This window comes from Eschrichtius robustus, chromosome 4 (assembly GCF_028021215.1).
Source record: "Eschrichtius robustus isolate mEscRob2 chromosome 4, mEscRob2.pri, whole genome shotgun sequence".
In the NCBI taxonomy this organism is placed as follows: domain Eukaryota; kingdom Metazoa; phylum Chordata; class Mammalia; order Artiodactyla; family Eschrichtiidae; genus Eschrichtius; species Eschrichtius robustus.
Window position 1 is genome coordinate 34,904,322 of NC_090827.1, and position 19,139 is coordinate 34,923,460.

A 19,139-nucleotide genomic window follows, 5' to 3' on the forward strand; every position below is an offset into this window, starting at 1 on the left:
GGTTCGATCCCTGGTCGGGGAACAAAGATCCCAGAAGCTGTGTGGCGTGGCCCAAAAAAAAAAAAAGAAGAATTGCTGCCTTCAGCACGCCTACACTCATGGACCAGTTGGGATGCAGGGACTTTTACACATGTGTACATGTTCCATCTGACTTTCTGTCTCTGTCTACTTCAGTAGCACCTACAGTCTTAGGAAGGGGGCAGGGACTGGATTGGAGAGTGGATATGAAGAGTGGAAAAACATAGGCAAGATATCCCTTTTCAGAATTTCATGACGGTCTGATCCCACCACAAAGAACTGGGGGTTTGTGGTCGTCTGAAGCCCTCTAATTAAACGGGGGAAGAGATACCATCTTTTCCTGCTCATCCTCTCCCTTCCAGATCCACCCCACCTTCTCTCTAGTTAAATACTACCAATTATATATTTAAAGTAAAATAGTGAAATGTGAATTTCTGTGCCCAAGTGTGGGATGTCCCAATGACGTCTCTGAAAACCCAAAGCCAATCCCTGTGCTACAAACTCAAGGTTTATATTTAGAAAACAGTGTGGATCCTGTATTTTCAAAATGCCGTAAACATGTTTGTGGGGCTATTTTTAGCTTTTATACACTTCAGTGAACTTCCAAGTTGGCAAGTCAGACACAGTCAGTTGTTGTCTGTTACCTCGGATGCCAGCACTTTGTGAATGACTGACTGTCTCACAGGGTTTCTAACATGCTTAAAGCAGATAAGTGTATAAGTTGTGTCCACTGCGTCTGGTATATCTATATATGTATTACCTTACATACTGTCCTTTTTTTTTTTTTTAGCTTTTATGAGCTGTATAACTGGGATAACAGTTTTGTATGGAATTCAAGATGAATTGGGTCCTGCCAAATGGCACTGGCAGAAATAGCTAGTCCTTTTCTCTTTCCCCCAGCCCTTCTCTCCTAGTCCTCGAGCATTAAATCCTGCATTCACAAATTCTTCCAGTCGCTGTTATTTTCAGCCCATTGTATCTACTTCCTGTCGGTCAAAGGTCAGGAGGCTTGGGTGGTGTAGAGGGAGATGGAAAGTTGACAGGAAAAAGAAATCTGGGCTCATTTGAGGGCCAACACATCATAGAATGGGCAAGATAGCACCGATTTGTTGAAAACAAAGAGAGGTCAATGATCAACAGTTTTTCTTGTACGATGAGATCATTATCTGGATGTTACATGAATGAAAAAGTGTTTTCCCCCAAAGAGTCACGTCTTCAAAGGGTGACGCTCCCCTCTGTGATTGGGGGTGGGGAGAACATCATTATCCGCACTTGGGCTAAGTCTTCCACCTTCGCATCAAGGGTCCTCTTGATTTCATTATCTGTGGAGTAATTTTTTTTTTTTTAAACATCTTTATTGAAGTATAATTGCCTTACAATGGTGTGTTAGCTTCTGCTTTATAACAAAGTGAATCAGTTATACATATACAATATGTTCCCATATCTCTTCCCTCTTGCATCTCCCTCCCTCCCACCCTCCCCATCCCACCCCTCTAGGTGGTCACAAAGCACCGAGCTGGTCTCCCTGTGCTATGCGGCTGCTTCCCACTAGCTATCTATTTTACATTTGGTAGTGTATATATGTCCATGACACTCTCTTACCCTGTCACATCTCACCCCTCCCCCTCCTCATATCCTCAAGTCCATTCTCTAGTAGGTCTGTGTCTTTATTCCCGTCTTGCCACTAGGTTCTTCATGGCCTTTTTTTTTTTTTTTTCCCTTAGATTCCATATATATGGGTTAGCATACTGTATTTGTTTTTCTCTTTCTGACTTACTTCACTCTGTATGACAGACTCTAACTCCATCCACCTCATTACAAATACCTCCATTTCATTTCTTTTTATGGCTGAGTAATATTCCATTGTATATATGTGCCACATCATCTTTATCCATTCGTCTGTCGATGGACATTTAGGTTGCTTCCATGTCCTGGCTATTGTAAATAGAGCTGCAATGAACATTTTAGTACATGACTCTTTTTGAACTATGGTTTTCTCAGGGTATATGCCCAGTAGTGGGATTGCTGGGTCGTATGGTAGTTCTATTTTTAGTTTTTTAAGGAACCTCCATACTGTTCTCCATAGTGGCTGTATCAATTTACATTCCCACCAACAGTGCAAGAGTGTTCCCTTTCCTCCACACCCTCTCCAGCATTTATTGTTTCTAGATTTTTTGATGATGGCCATTATGATCGGTGTGAGATGATATCTCATTGTAGTTTTGATTTGCATTTCTCTAATGGTTAATGATGTTGAGCATTCTTTCATGTGTCTGTTGGCAATCTGTATATCTTCTTTGGAGAAATGTGTATTTAGGTCTTCTGCCCATTTTTGGATTGGGTTGTTCGTTTTTTTGTTATTGAGCTGCATGAGCTGCTTGTACATTTTGGAGATTAATCCTTTGTCCGTTGCTTCATTTGCAAATATTTTCTCCCATTCTGAGGGTTGTCTTTTGGTCTTGTTTATGGTTTCCTTTGCTGTGCAAAAGCTTTTAAGTTTCATTAGGTCCCATTTGTTTATTTGTGTTCTTATTTCCATTTCTCTGGGAGCTGGGTCAAAAAGGATCTTGCTGTGATGTATGTCATAGAGTGTTCTGCCTATGTTTTCCTCTAAGAGTTTGATAGTGTCTGGCCTTACACTTAGGTCTTTAATCCATTTTGTGTGGAGTAATTTTTGTCTCATGTTCAGCTTTGTGCTTAGTTCTCCTCTCTGGGTGAGGTTATTCTTCCTTGCATCGTGAACTTAATGTGTTTTGATCAGTGTAGCCATTTGCATCATTGCAGAAAGTTCTCTTGGACAGTCCTGCTCTAAAACTGCAATTAGAATTTGTATCTGTGCTGGAAAATCTTGTGACTTTAAGATGTGATATCAATTTCCTACCACTTAAACAACAAAATTTAAGTAACGTTCTCACATCTTCTTCACTTAAACATGTGCGTTGACACTATACTTCATAGGACATGGCATTTTGTCTTTATTCTCCCTAATAACATTGCATTCGACCCTCAGAGACTGGGATGTCATTACACACACACACACACACACACACACACACACACACACACACACACACACACACACACAATGTTGAATATATGAAGAGAGAGAATAATTAGATATATAAATAAATATACTAACATAAATATGTAGACTTTCCAAAATACTGTAGGCAGTGTCTGAAGTTGTAGTTTCTGAATTTTAGCACATTGGCATGGTTTCATACTGATTTGTTTCTTGATTAAGTTAGTTTCACTTTTTGTTGGCTGAACCTTGTGGACGAGGAGATTTGATAGGATTTATGGCCAAACTCTTAGCGATAAGAAGGCCCACTGTTGGTTTGGCGTATCATCCATTTACGTGAAGACTAAGTTAGCGAAGGACAGAGACAGCATTTTCAGGGTCACCAGGAGACACTGATTCGTTCGTTCATTTGTTCAGGTAAGTTATCACACATGCCTTTTAAGGCGCCAAGGCCTTGCCTGCTATGCGCTATGCTAAGCACTCAGATTGAAGAGGAATGGGGAGGAAAGCAGCTGTACAAAGGACTGCTTGACATTCAAGAGGAGAGTAAGCAAATAGAAGTTTGCACAGGTGCTCTGGATACCCTGGAGCAGTCAGCTTTACCTGGTGCAGGTGACAGAGAGCCAGAGAAGGTAGAAAGGAAGGTGTTGCCAGTTTTCCTTCACACCAGATTGCAGTTACTCCAAATGAAAAAGATTAGTTCCTTGCCAGGCTCTCTCAGTGTTTTGGAAATTTTTCAGACCATGGGGAAGGGGGATCTTAAAAAATGCCATTGAAAAGCATCATTTTACTGATTATGTCAGACACCTTCATGGAGATGTATCTTAATTTATTTACTCAATTTCCTACTGTCACCAACCTTCCTGGTTTGCTCAGGACCGAGGGGTGTCAGGACGTGGAACTTTGACTTCCGAAACAGGGACAGTCCTGGGAAAACTGGGATGGTTGGTCACCCTATTGTTGGATATTTAGATTGTTTCAAATATTTACTCATATAAACAGCACGGTGTTGAGTGTTTTGATGCCTGTATATTTAGCTGCATTCTGCATTGTTTCCTTAGGTGAGATTCTTAGAGATGAAATGAATGGTTCAGTGACTCTGGGCGTGTTTGGAGCTCACAGCCCTGCATTGTACTTTTGCTGTTTTCAGCTAGATTGCTAAGAGTCTGCCTGGACATTTGTGCCACCTCTGCCTCCACAGGTTCTTAGGGAGATACACAGACGACACGGCCAGGTACATACTTGCTCTGTCGCTAGCTGTGGCACCCATTCTAAGTCTCTAGCTGGCCAGATTGCATATGACTCCAGCTACCTTTTGTGTAGGCCGGAGGCTGATTCCAAAAGTTCAGGTGGACTCCCTGACCCCACTTTCCTATGACCACACCCTGATATGAGCTCACTGACCTTAAGTGCATGTGGTGGCAGGAAAAGGGTGAGATCAGATGAAACCCAAGGCAGGTGGTCTTTCTTCCCATACAGGTTCAGCTATACCATCACCCCAGACCTTCATTCCCAGCCACACAGGACGTTGCAAGCTTATCTTGGATCCACTGCTAGCCAGGCTCCTGCCTCTCTTCAGACTCCTCCTGGTCAGGATAAGGAAGCCTTGAAAAGCCCCAGAGTTAGTGTGGAAATATGATGAGAGATGAACTAGTATTCACAAGTAAAAATATATTCAACCTGCCCCACAGTGCTGTATTGAGAGTTAATGCCATGAGATGACCTACCTTCCTGTGGGACTTTAGTAACTGATATGCCTGGTTGGGGTCCAAGGTCTCATATCAAACTGTCCTTTGTAGTAAGAAGTATTAAAGGGTAGTCCTATTTCGAGCGTTCTTAACATGTGCCCCAGGGGTCATGTGAACCCCTGACTGTGCAATATTATGTATGTGCCTTTTTCTAAGAAAAGGTTCCATTGCTTTTATTAGATTCTCAAAGCAGTCTGTGACCCCAAAAGGTATAAAAACTAGTTTGTGTATATTAAATACTGGGGAGTTTTCATCATTGCTTTTTTGTTTGTTTGTTCGTTTGATGCAGGACTTAACACCAGAGCTTTGAGGTAGGCATCAGTTTAGCAGTGATTTCAACAAGTAAATGATATGCACATTTACTTTCAACAAGTAAATGATATGATACGATTATTCATTAATGATTTAAAATTCCCTGAATTTTTTTCCCAGCTACTGTAGTGTTTGAGTTAAATTTGATTTTTTGCTGTTGTTTTGCTGTTATGAAATTGGTTCAGGTCTAGCTAATTTGTTTTTGTCCAGGCAGCATATGTAAACTCCGATTTAAACGGTTTGTGGCACGGTTGTTAGCCTATATCTAGGCATTGTTCTGCATTATTTTTGGTGTATTCTTTTGTTTATATTACTAAGCTAAAGTTAGCACAGATAACACTAGGCTAGAAAATGGTGACAATAGTTTGAAAACAGGAAATTTTAGGCTTGTGTGTGTTTGGAACAGATGATCATAATGACAGAGCCAGTGGAGTGGAAACTTCCACCGAGTGTTTTTTCCTTATTTTGCTCTATGAGAAAAGATGGTGCTTCCTGGAAAACAACTCAAGTATTTTAAAGCAAATGGTTTTCTTTTGTCCCTGCTTCATGGTTAATTTGTTTTTCTTTATTTTATTTACCCTGGTTGTATTATTATTATGGAAATTTAATATTTTTAATAGGTAAAGTAATTCCCAAAGTGCTTATTTTAGATATTTAACTATCTAAGTATATTAACCATTTACTGACATGGTTTTTAAAATAAATTAAAATTGTGAGAATATTATAACCACTGGACTTTGGGGGAAGAAATTTGTTTCTCTATTTTAAGTGTTCCCAACTTTACTTTTTTTTTCTTTTTAACCCTCTAAATTCCATTCTTGAAAACAAAGTAGTTATACTTTGTCTAAGCTATTTCCTGACCAAGACTCTCTCCAGATGTATCCTGGAATTCTATATTTAAAAGAAAGGCTAAATTTATTCACTAATTGCAGAATAAAAAGAAGAGTATGCATTTCCATACAGAAATAAACTTTTTTGTGTGTGTACATCATTCCTAGATTTTAAAATATTAATTGACTGTTTTTCAGAGCATTTTTTAACCATAAGTTTTTAAATCATGTAATATTTTAAAAATTATAACAGTAGTAAATGGAAGCTCCTTGAAAAAAAATCGGACTGCACAAAATCATATAAAATAAAAACATGAAACTGGTCTGGCCCTCCCATCCCTATTCCTGGAATGACCACATTTAACACTTCCGGTGTGTCTCCTTCCAGACCTGCTCTCTAAACATAGTTTACATGTACAAGCACACAATCATTTCAGACTAAATGAAATCATAAAGTTCTGTAACTCGCTTTTTAAAAAAATTTAACAATTATCTTGTGGGCATTTTTCACATATAAGTGAGATCTGTCTCACTTTTTTAAATGTTTTGCATCAACTTACTATTGTATAGATAGCTCGTAATTTATTTAAATTTAACCTTTACCCTGCTGATGAAGTTTAGATTCAAACCTATCTTATTAAAAATAGCATTTTCATTTTGTGAAACCCATGTCTTCAACCGTTAACATTTTACAGATTTCTGAGATTATATGTAAATTTTGAATTCACAGTCATGACCTTCTTTCCTTAAATATCAGTCGTGAAATACCTTTTAAGAGATTTCAGAATAAGAAAGTTCCAGTTTCCTAGGATAATATAGGGTTAGTAAAATTACCGTGGTGATGGTTCATGATGGAAAGGCAGTTGGCTCAAGAATATAGAAAGTGCTGTTCTTCAGTTTATCGGGTCAAGGTAAACTCGAGGATTCAGCAACTAGAGAGACCTGAATGCAGTCATCAGAGGTCTTTCTGAACTGCTCGAACAGAATGGGCTTGTTAATGGGCTACTTGGGACCTGTGTGCTGAGAGTTCAGAGAAGCCTTAACTCAGAGGAAGTTGAGGGAAGCTGCAAAGAAGAGGTATTGAGCTGACTCTTAAAGACTGAGTAGGATCATTGGGTGAGAGAGAGAGGATGTGTTAGACTCAAAACAAAACAACAAAATGTGCACGTTGGCTGGAGACGCCAGGCAGGTAAGTATGGTTTTGAAGAACCTTGTATGCCAACCTGTAAAGGGAGTTTGGACTACCCTAATAACAACTATGGACTTCTTTTTTCTTTCCCTGAGGTCTTTTCATTTAAGTTCACTGACTCTCCTCTCCGCAATCACTGTGATGAACAGAAAACTTGAAAAGCATCCCGTGGAGGCTTTGAGGGCTTCACAACGGGTGAAGCGCTGTGGCAGATACAAAAAAAATTTAAGGAATGGTCTCGGCTTTCAAAGAACTCGGGAAAATAATTCACAGGCATTTGGAACATTTGGAGATGTAAATAGTAAAATAACAGATGGTTCCAAACTGTCCATAGCCATGCAGAAGACTTTCCAGGGCAGTATCTGATGGATGGCCAAGACTCCAGAGGGAAGGTGTGGCGAGAAAAAGGGAACGTTTGGACAGAACCTTGGAGAATAGATTAGGTTTCCAACAGTAGAAAGGAGTTCAAACATATTCGCCAATAGGATAAATATTGTCAACAAAGACAAGAAGGGAGAAGATAAACTACCTTGGCAAGAGCAAAGGCTTGAGAAGATAAAGAATTAGATAGATGAAAGCTTTAAAGGACCTCTATGTTTGTTTCTTTAATTCTATTTTAAGAAGCAACCTAATTCTGTCTATTGATTGGACTAGTGGTTCTCAAGTCTTGGTGGCACATATGAATCACCTGGTGAGCATTTAAAACTACCTATGCTGGTGCTAGGGCTGATGCCCTACGCTCCAGTTTAGTTGGCCTGAGGTGAGACCCCCAGGCATCAATCTTTTTTTAAGTAAATTTCTCTAGATATTTCTTACCTAGAGTTAGAGTTGAGAATCACTGGACCACCCTGACCTCTTCTCTTTGCCCATCCATTTATTGGCTATTTCTTCAATAATTAGCTCTTCCATTAGAAGTACAGGGAAGCGATTAGGGAGTCTTGGAAAGCATTGTACCAAGCCTGTGTTGCATCAGTTACAGCAGAGAAAGCTCAGAAAACAAGTGTGTGCAGCATTCGCAATGTTTTTCTTTAAAACTGAGCCCGTTTGCCATTTAGGCAAATTAGACATATTTTGTGAGTTTGTTAATAATACTGTTACAGGTCGTGGTTTGGGGCTAATCCATACTGAAATTTTTTTCTTCCCACGAGGTAATGGGACTCCATCTGTACTTTCTTGCCAATGTGTACATACCCATACTCTGTAGGTATGTGATAAACCTGTATTAGAACCTTGCTTCCATGTGACAAGTCTGTCTTCAGTATGATGTGTGCAGTTGGCTTAAATACAGAAATTATTTAAAAGAACAGTTCCTTTAAAATGAAGTATAAAAATTCCTCTCATATCTGCAGAGTTTTTTTTTATTTATTTATTTATTTATTTTTTTATTTTATGGCTGTGTTGGGTCTTCGTTTCTGTGCGAGGGGTTTCTCTAGTGTGGCAAGCGGGGGCCACTCTTCATCGCGGTGCGCGGGCCTCTCACTATCGCGGCCTCTCTTGTTGCGGAGCACAGCCTCCAGACGCGCAGGCTCAGTAGTTGTGGCTCACGGGCCTAGTTGCTCCGCGGCATGTGGGATCTTCCCGGGCCAGGGCTCGAACCTGTGTCCCCTGCATTGGCAGGCAGATTCTCAACCACTGCGCCACCAGGGAAGCCCTGTAGAGTTTTTAAAACAAATGAATTGATGGTTTATGCACCTCTACCTTGCCTGACAAATTCTTGTCAGCCAAATTGCAAATGGGCTGGGCAGATTGCAGTCATGTCAGTGTCCCCAGAATGCATAGAAAGTGTGAGAACTTCCATATTTTTATCCATGGTTCCTTTGACTGGCATATTCAGCAGATACTGACTGAGCACCTCCTTGGGACCAGGAGAAGAAAGATGAAAGGTGAAAAGACATGGCTCCAGCCCTCAAGAAGCTCACTTGTAGGGATGTCAAACGGTAACTGGGAACGAGGGGGAAATGGAGAGCTTGGAGGGGGCCACTTAGGGACGGTGCCCTGAAATCTGAGCTAAATCCAGGGGGTGGATTATGTGCCAAGGGGCAGCCTGTATCAGGGCCAGAGGCAGGACAGAAGCAGAGTGTTAGGGGACCTGCAAGCATTTCCGATGTGGTTGGAAGGCAGAGAGGCAAGAAGTGAGGCTGGAGAGATAGGGAGAGGCTGGAAGAGCCCCATGTGCCCTGCCAGAGAGTTTGGCCTTATCCTGTAGGCAATAGGCAGTCACTAAACATAGGGAATGGGTAGATGGCAGTGCAAATACTCCAAGCATTTTGGTATTTAATTTGGCAGTCTGATCTAAATGTATTTCCATTGGGATCCCTGGACTCTCCATGCTGTTCTCTTCTGAGGTTAATATAGTAGCCAAAGTTAATCTTGAAACCCTGAGATGGGACACCGGTATCAGAGTATGGTGCTTTTAAAGCTCCTTCAACATGCAGACCTGCTGGTGATATCTTTTTACTGCATCATTTATTCAACTTCAGGTTGAAGTCACTATTGCATGTAGGAAATGACAACAGAATAAATGTTTGCATAGTTCTTCTCAAGCACACCTGCTCATTTTCCAGTAGATGAAACGTTTTTTTCACATGCATTTTGTTTAAAATTGCTTGGAGTGTTTTTGAGGGTTTCTAGAAAACGTGTCCTTTTTGTCTGTTACTGCTCTGTAGGATTGGTGAAGCAACGTACAGCTTTCTCCGGGGCTACCAAGGCAGCAAGGATAAAAATAGGGCAAACTTTAAGAATCCCAGATATTTTCAGATAACAAAGACTGATTTATGTGGACCCATTTTGTGCTCAGACAAAACATAGAGAAGCTTTTGTGCTGTGATTAGCAAGGGTGCTGATGTCAGTTCTCTTGTCGAGCATCAAGCTTTATTCTGTGGCTAAATTGTGCTTTGTACCCTAATCCAGAGAACCTTTGTATCTGCCTTATTAAAGTGTGTAGTTTATGTAATTGCTTTTGTTTTCCAGTTTAATCTGTGCCAGATTCAATGAGAGTGACTCATTTTGTGACTGAGACAAACATTCACATTTGGACCACATTAAAAATAAATAAATAAGTGGCAGGTGCTGCTTGGCTAAATTCTGTGTTTTCATGCTGTAATTTCCTGCTGCAGGGTTCATCTCTTAGATAATGTCTTCTCGGCCTCTGTAATCCCTAGCCCAATCTGTCTAGTGCCCCGCAATTCACTGCTGTTCATTTCTTGGCTATGTATTTTAGTTTCCAAGGGCCTATTACATTTTAACGGTATCATTTCAAGAGGGAAGCAAAGAAATGTTTGGGGGAGCCACAGTCAACTGGATGACAAAGAGTGACACATGAGCTGTAGCAGAGGGACATATTTCATTCTATTCTCTTTTTTGTCATTTTCCCAAGGTGTTTTGTGTGCGTGTTTTGGTAAGGCTCAGTTATGTTGTATTATGATGTAAATGTTCAGTATTTTTCTCAAGTGGAAGAGGTTTTGAAAGCACACGCCTTTCTATTCAGGGTGGCCAATACATCTAATACAATAGTCTCAAAAATTTTACAACTTCATAGTCTTAGCGGAATTCTGTTTATTGTACAAATATTTCTAAGTACTCGGCCCTTGCTCTGCATTGAGTATGTAATGGCAAATAAAGCAGACATGGTCACTGTCTTCTCGGACTTCATGGTCTGCTTGGGGAGTTAGATACTAAATAAATACAAAGAAAAATTGGATTGCAAAATTACAGAAGTCACTACACAGGTATGTGATGGGGTCCCTAACATTATGCCCTGCTCTACAACCGGTGGTGGTTGAGTTGAGGGTGGTCAGGGAAGGGAAGGCCTAAAGGTCAAAGTCTGCCTGGCAAAGAGAGGAAAGAACATCCCAGACTTAGGAAACAGCATGTGCGAAGTCCCTGAGGCAGGAGACAGTTTGGTCTCCTATAAACCAGCGGTCCGCAACCTTTTCGGCAGCAGGGACCGGTTTCGTGAAAGACAGTTTTTCCACGGAGTGGGTGGGGTGGAGGGGAGATAGGGTTTGTTCTGGTGGTGACGCGAGAGATGGGGAGCGACAGATGAAGCTTCGCTCGCTAGCCCGCCGCTCACCTCCTGCTGTGCGGCCTGGTTCCTAACAGGCCACGGGCCAGTACCGGTCCATGGACCAGGGGTTGGGGACCCCTGCTGTAAACCATATGATGAGAAGGGAGAAGTGACAATGGGTGAAAAGAGAAAAAAAAAAGACCGTATTTAAATGGTTAGAGATGAAGTATATACAAGCACAGCAGTATGGCACTATTTAGTATAGGGACAGATAAACCTCCGAACAGTCCTGCAGCCCGAGAGCTTTTCTGAAGTGCAGTATCGAAATTGATGCCTGTAATACTTAGTCTGAGTCATTGGGGAATGGATGAATTATATTCAATGAATTATGTAGTAAGGCATTTTAGAAAGATTTCCATGAAAGACATTAAAGTTTTTAAAAGTCATTTCTGTATTTAAAGACAGAACCTTCACTATCTGGAGAAATCACTTTTACAAAAAGATGTGATTCCTTGATGGCCCTGGATAAGTGACATAATACTGTGTTTTCCTTTCTCTTTACTTCTCTATTCCCTTTTTAAGCTTACTGTTTGATAGGGAGGTGTCTGCGAAGGCATCCTTTTACTAAGGGATGATATTTATTTATTTTGAAATAAATAGATGTCATATATTAACTAAATGGATTTTTATAATCCAGAAGCCAGTGCTAAGTTCATGTGAATTTAACACTTTATGACTTTTCAGTATTACCTAAAGCATCTCTTGACCTCCAACACTACCTTCTCCTTCTGGACACCAATCATTTGCTTTTAACTTTGAGCTGCAGTCAGACCAAGAAGTTAATTTAAAATATTAATGATATTAAAGAACTACTTACATAATATTTTTAGGTCTTTGTGATTTTTCTACTGATCTTCTTATTAAAGGATTGCATAAGTTTTTCCATGAAGGAATGCCTGTGCATTTAGCAATAGTCCAGCATATATTTTACCAGGATTGCTATAATCTCAAATATTTGCATGTATGGTAAGTGTTTTCTTCATAATTAGTAAACTCGTTGAGAATAGGGATCATGAATTATCTTCTTGTATTTCTTCCCACAAGTACCTAGCATGACGTTTACAGTATAATCAATAACTTATTGACTGGTTATCTCGTTGATTTAATTCTTAATATCTAAATTTTCTTCGATGGGTTCAATTTAAAGAATCTACTAAAATGTTAAATCTTAAGTTAATCTACTAAAATGTTAAATCTTAAGTTATCACCCTAGTTAATTCAGTTATCAGTACAGGTGTCCAAGTTACTAAAGACCAAATGAGCTGGTTTATGCACCACTCCGGCCCCTTAGTTCTCGTTTCTCTGCTTCAGACCATTGCCACAGCTTCCTACCTGTGACTCCATCAATGAACTACAAGTCAAAAGTGATTCATGTCAGAATTTCTTTAAAAATTTGGTGAAGATGGAGGCTGAGACTAAACATCTATTGTAGAAGTATATGTGGATTTTAGCTAGTCCCCCTTTCTTTCTCTCTGTTTACATGTATTTTTCAAGATATAACGAAGCAGTTTTTAGTTGATACCACAATGCCTTTTGTGTTACAGATGCCAAAGTTCTGCAAAAGAAAAAAAAAAAGAAGACCATATCATGTCATACTAATATTGCTTTTGGTGATGATAAATCTAGTAGGTTCTTAAAAAATAGGCTGATATATATGTTAAGGAAGAAACAGAAATAATGTTTTGGGTGAAGTTGGCTTAGGTTACAGTACCAACATCATGAGCGTTCTTGGTCTTATTAGACTGTAGGCGGAGCACCAAACTCATAATACTGCTCTGAAGAAAATTTCTGAAAACGCCATAAGCGTAAAGCTGTCATTACCCCAAGTTATCACTGGAAGAGACATACTTTGTCTTGGTTACGCTTTTCCAGAACTAAAGGACTGAGATGGGACTGGCGCTCCATCATGTTCTCCAAATGAATTGACGTGTACAATGGCCATGAAGAAGATTTGATTCCCTTGGGGTTTATAAATTGCCCTGTTTCTCAGTCCTTCCACTTCTTGAGTGTCCTCTTTGGGAGATCTTTGTCTGTTTGGTCTGGAGTAGAGAATGTCTCTTAGTAGGTGACTGAGTCTTGCCAACGTCGGCCTCTTTTTGGTCTAGCTGACTGCCCGCTGAGGAAGACCCTCACAGAGGAGTAAAGGCTTCATTTTGTCTCCTGACAGAGATGTTGGGTTTAAAGACTGATGAAGCCTGCCATTTCAGACAATTGGTTCTGCTTTTATTATTTGATCAATGTAGAGTTTACAGAGAGTAATGGTGAAAGAATTTTAGGCTTCTTTAGGTATAATATCAAACTCAAAATTTACCAAAACTTGTGGAGGGAATACATGTTGAGTGTAGGTCCGGGTTGCCAATATATGTTTGTTGGGAAGAGAAGGAGAAAGATTTTTTTTTTTAAGTTGTATCCCATTCTTGAGAATATAGATTTTATCTGTAGTCCATGTCTTTGCTTACCTTCCAGGTGAGAGACCAGGAAAGCTTCTAAACCATTTTTTCTCCTCCCTACTCCTTGCCCCCTTCCTCCTCCCCATCCCCCAACAAAAAAAGAAGAGAGAGAGAAACCTATAACTTAAAATATGGCATGATATTAAGGCATGAGAAAAACATTGCTTTTTTTAAAAAATTGTGGTGAGATATACATAACATAAAATTTACCATATGAATCATTTTTAAGTGTACAGTTCAGTAGCATTAAGTACTTTCACATTGTTGTGCAACCATCACCGTCATTTATCTCCAGAACTTTTTCATCTTCTCAAACTGAAACTCTACCCATTAAACACTAACTCCCCATCCCCCTTCCCCCTAACCCCAGGCAACCACCATTTTGCTTTCTCTCTCTGTGAATTTGATTACCGTAGGTACCTCATATAAATAGAATCCTACAATTTTTGTCCCTTTGTGACAGGCTTATTTCATTTACCATAACATCTCAAGGTTTATACAGATTGTAGCATGTGTCAGAATTTTCTTTTAAGGCTGAATAATATTTCATTGTATATATTTCATTTATCTCTTCATTCATCAATGGACACTTGGGTTGCTTCCACCTTTTGACCATTGTGAATAATGCTGCTATGAACACGGGTGTACAGATATGTCTCTGAGAGACCCTGCTTTTCATACTTTTGAGTTAGATACCCACACTGGAATTTTTTGAAGGACCGCCATACCATTTTCCACAGTAGTTACACCATTTTACGTTCGCACCAACAATGCACAGAGGTTCCAGTTTCTTCATATCCTGGCCCACACTTGTTATTTTCTGCTTTTTTTGATAATAGCCATTCTAATGTGTATGAAGTGGTATCTCATTGTGCATTTCTCTACTGATAGTGATGTTGAACATCTTTTCTTGTGCTTATTGGTCATTTGTATATCTTTCTTGGGGAGTCTATTCAAGTCCTTTGCCCATTTTTTAATTGGGTTGTATATTTTTGTTGTCACTGCTGAGTCGTAGGAGTTCTATATGTGTTCTAGCCATTAATTTCTTATCAGATATATGATTTGCAAATATTTCCTCCCATTCTGTGAGGTGCCTTTTCACTCTTTGATCATGTTCTTCAAAACTATAAAAGTTTTAAATTTTGATGCAATCCAGTTTCCCTGGCGGTTCGTTTCCTGTGCTCTTACTGTCATAATCAAGAAATCATTACCAAACCTAACATCATCAAGGTTTTTCCGTTTTTGTTTTTCTAAGAATTTTCTAGTTTTAGCTCTTACATGTAGGTCTTTGATCCATTTTGAGTTAATTTTTATTCGATACAGTGAGAGTCTAACTTTATTCTTTTGCACTTGGATATCCAGTTTTCCCAGCACCATTTGCTTTTTATTTTTAGTAAAAACTAAATCTTCCTTGGTTTGTTGACTTGATATTACATATCAATGTAATAGCTTCTGATTAGCAATCGGTGTCTTCTGATGTTTTATCAGAAGATCTAATAGAAAACAATAAATGTGTATACACACATTATTAAGTTAATTGAGGAAGCATCAGTAAACTTTGCTGGAGTGGTGGATTATTCTGTGGAAACAAAACATTGTCTATGACTTTCTCTAGTCAATGCGTTTATAAAATTGCTTTGACAGATGTGCATCTTGAAAGATTTCTGTCAAGTTAACACTGGATGGATGTTTTTGTTTTGTTCCTAGGCCTGGAAGAGGAGATGGTTTGTGTTACGCAGTGGCCGTTTAACTGGAGATCCAGATGTCTTGGAATATTACAAAAATGATCATGCCAAGAAGCCTATCCGTATCATTGATTTAAATTTATGTCAGCAAGTTGATGCAGGATTGACATTTAACAAAAAAGAGTTTGAAAACAGCTACATTTTTGATATCAACACCATTGACCGGATTTTCTACTTGGTCGCAGACAGTGAAGAGGAGATGAATAAGTGGGTTCGTTGTATTTGTGACATCTGTGGGTTTAATCCTACAGAAGAAGGTAAGTTCAAGATTTTGTGACTCAACCTGAGTTCTCCTTTATTACTACATTTTTAAAAAACCGTTGTAAAACTCTTTGTTATTTCAGTTATACAATATAATATTTTTTTTATAATAGTAACAACATTTAGAAAAAGCAAACCTTTTAATCAGTTTAGGGAGAAATTTTTATAGATTTTAGAAAGAGAGACTACCATTGTGGGGCAGTGTCTAAATAATGTCCTGAAGAAGATGACAAGAAGACATACTTATTTAAGAGCATTTCTTGAGTTCCAAGGTAAATATTAAGTTGAACCTTAACACTGCTGATAACTTGATATTTCAACCTGTTAAAATAACATTTTCACGAAGCTCAACTTAATTCTTTGGGAGTTTTTTTTTAATTGAAGTATAGTTGCTGTACAGTATTATATGTTACAGGTGTACAATATAGTGATTCACAATTTTTAAAGGGTATGCTCCATTTATAGTTTTTTTTTTATAGTTATTATAAAATATTGGCAATATTCCCTGTGTTGTACAGTATATCCTTATAGCTTGTTTTATACATGATAGTTTGTACGCCTTAATCCCCTACCTCTCTCTTGCTCCTCCTCCTTCCCTCTCCCCACTCGTAACCACTGCTTTCATCTCTGTATCTGTGAGTCTGCTTCTTTTTTGTTATGCTCGCTAGTTTGTTATATTTTTTAGATTCCACATATAAGTGATATCATACAGTATTTGTCTTTTCTTTGTCTGACTTATTTCACTTAGCATAACACCCTCCAGGTCTATCTATGTTGTTGCAAATGGCAAAATTACTTCTTTTTGATGGCTGAGTAGTATTCCACTGTGTGTGTGTGTGTGTGTGTGTGTGTGTGTATACACACACACCACATCTTCTTTATCCATTCATCTAATGATGGATACAGGAGTTATTTTTTAAACTGTATTGGATTATGGAGTTATGAAATAGCCAAGGTGACTGTCAATACCTATGAAAAGCAAATGAGAATCAGTCACAAAACATGATGAAAAAGTAACAAACATACGAATTTACTTAACACAAATGTCCTAAAAAAAGCATGGAGGAAGAGGGGTCTCAAGTTTTGAAAAAGAGGTAGTGAAGAAAAGCTTCTTGGAGAAAGACCAGTTGTGAACTGTAGGCTTTTGAAGGAAGTAGTGTTATATCTACATAAATGAAAGGAGGGACGCAGAACCTGCAGGCTTAGGGGCTAGGGAAGGGGCCAGAGGTGGAGTAGACTCCTAGAGGGCAGAGGGCTATGAATGATAAAGGCAAGGGGAGACTTGCTTAAGGATCTGAGATTTGAGTGCCTTTCCTGGGAGGAGCTGAGTGATTAAAGGCCTCAGGAAGAATTTTTTTTTTTTTTTTAAGAAATTTTAATTTATTTTCGGCTGCATTGGGTCTTCATTGCTGCATGCGAGCTTTACCTAGTTGCGGCGAGTGGGGTCTACTCTTCATTGCAGTGTGCGGGCTTCTCATTGCGGTGGCTTCTCGTTGTGGAGCATGGGCTCTAGGTGCACGGGCTTCAGTAGCTGTGGCACGTGGGCTCAGTAGTTATGGCTCGCGGGCTCTAGAGCGCAGGCTCAGTAGTTGTGGCGCACAGGCTTAGTTGCTCCGCAGCATGTGGGGTCGTCCCAGACCAGGACTCGAACCCCTGTCCCCTGCATTGGCAGGCGGATTCTTAACCACTGCGCCACCAGGGGAGTCCCTCAAGAAGAATTTTACAAGCGGAATTCCTCTTTGGGTGCTTTTATATCGCTGTCATGACCTTTTATATTCCCTGTCTACTTCTGTACTTCTCTTCCTTTTTAAACAAACACTGAGAACCCACGGAGGGGCCTCCAATACTAATTTAGGTTTGCAGAGCCAAGAATCAGAAATAAAGGCGACCTTATTAAATAGGGTCTTTGACCCTGTTGTCTTCATGGTTATACTCACATTGACAAGCATGCATTTCCAAATATCTATATTTAGGAGTGCTGGAGATTCAGTGAGGAGTGGAAAAATTGTGTTAACAATCCACTTTAAGAGTTAGATTGAAGTGAAACAGTCATCATCTCTAATTAGCTCAGGTCAGCATGCTGTTTCCTCTCTGGCCAGGCAGCCCCCAGGAGAAGGAGGCTTCCAGGGCTGGGATTGGCCCAGTGGGCTGGGGGAAACCCCTTGCTGAGGAAATCTAGAATGCTCGAGGGAAAACAGCGCTGAGAAAGGGAAGGAGGCGTCTGATTTAGACAGGAGGCTAATGACCTAGAGCTCTTCAACAGAGTTGTACTGATTAAAAAGCCTCAAGCAATTGTTGCACATGTGGAATTAAAGCTTCAGTTGTTTTTGTAAAGTTACTAAATATGTTCACATTTTAAGTGGGCCTGCTGGTATTACTTCTAACTCCAATAAAACTCCTTTCCCTTCTTGTTTGCATACATGATCTATATTTGAGTGCAGCAGAGGATTTTTCAGTTAAAGTCACAAATGAGATCGCTCTCTTTTTAATGGTTAACAGCCCCTCAGTAATGATAACGATTGGATTTAGACCTCACATTCATTTCCTTGTATGATGGATTTTCAGCTAAAATAATTTAAGTGGTTGTATAATCTTTGTGTTGATGTTGTTCTTTTGCCTGCTACCTTTTCAGTTTAGAATTTGGGGGGATATAAAGGCAGATTTCTGTCTCCATTGGTTGCCTGTACAGATTCAGCAGATCTGAAAGACTACAGTAGGTGTTCTTCTGTCTCTTTTTGTTTTCTTTATAATTGTCCGATTTTGCAAAGGATATGAGATGCCCTCTTAGTGCGTTCTCCGGTTAAGGAATGTGAGTGTGTAATTTTTGGAAGCACTTTTGGGGGTGGTTAGAGTTGAGAACCCCCAAAATAAGAATTTGTCATGCTCAAGTGTCCCAGATTAGCTTTGCAAGTTTTAAGGCAAGGAGTCTGGTCCATCTGTCCACCTTAGGATGATTCTTATCATCTGGGAGCCAGTCAGCTCTGGGAAGTAGATAGGTTTTGTCTGCTTTAGAACAGTAATTCAGTAATCTACCGAGTTATTTGAGTTTGCCAGTACTCCACTAGGCTTTGGGCATTCATTCAACCGATACATATTAGATGGCCAGTTAGGCAGACAGATGAGAGGTATTATAGACAGGGAACTGAGCATCTAGTGAGAGAAGAGTCATACCCAAAATAATTCATTACAGTTGATAAGTGCAAGTTAGACATATATGTATGTACATATATGTGTTCACATTTTTTAATATAAATCATACTTGAACATATATTAAAGTGTTAATATATAACATTAAGGTATAATTTTATATATTAAAGTATGATACTGTGGGAATGTGTAAATACAGTTTTTGCCCTCATAGAGCTTAAGTCAGTCTAGTAGGAGAGACAGGCAAATAATCTAGGAATTATAATACCAGTTGTTAGGTGCTCTGCTAAAAGAAAAAAAAAAGCATAGATAGCAGCTGATTTCATCTCAGGAAGATCAGGAAAAGCCTAG

At 39.4% G+C, this 19,139-nt stretch overlaps 1 protein-coding gene across 2 annotated transcripts in view; it reads left to right on the top strand.

The window, feature by feature from the left end:
- Positions 1 to 19,139, top strand: part of GAB1 (GRB2 associated binding protein 1) — a 131,150-nt gene that overhangs the window by 75,550 nt on the left and 36,461 nt on the right. For both annotated transcript variants that reach the window (XM_068542553.1, XM_068542554.1), the window contains exon 2: positions 15,343 to 15,637. In XM_068542553.1, the coding sequence (XP_068398654.1) occupies positions 15,343 to 15,637 (295 nt within the window). The remainder of the gene's footprint in view (positions 1 to 15,342; positions 15,638 to 19,139) is intronic.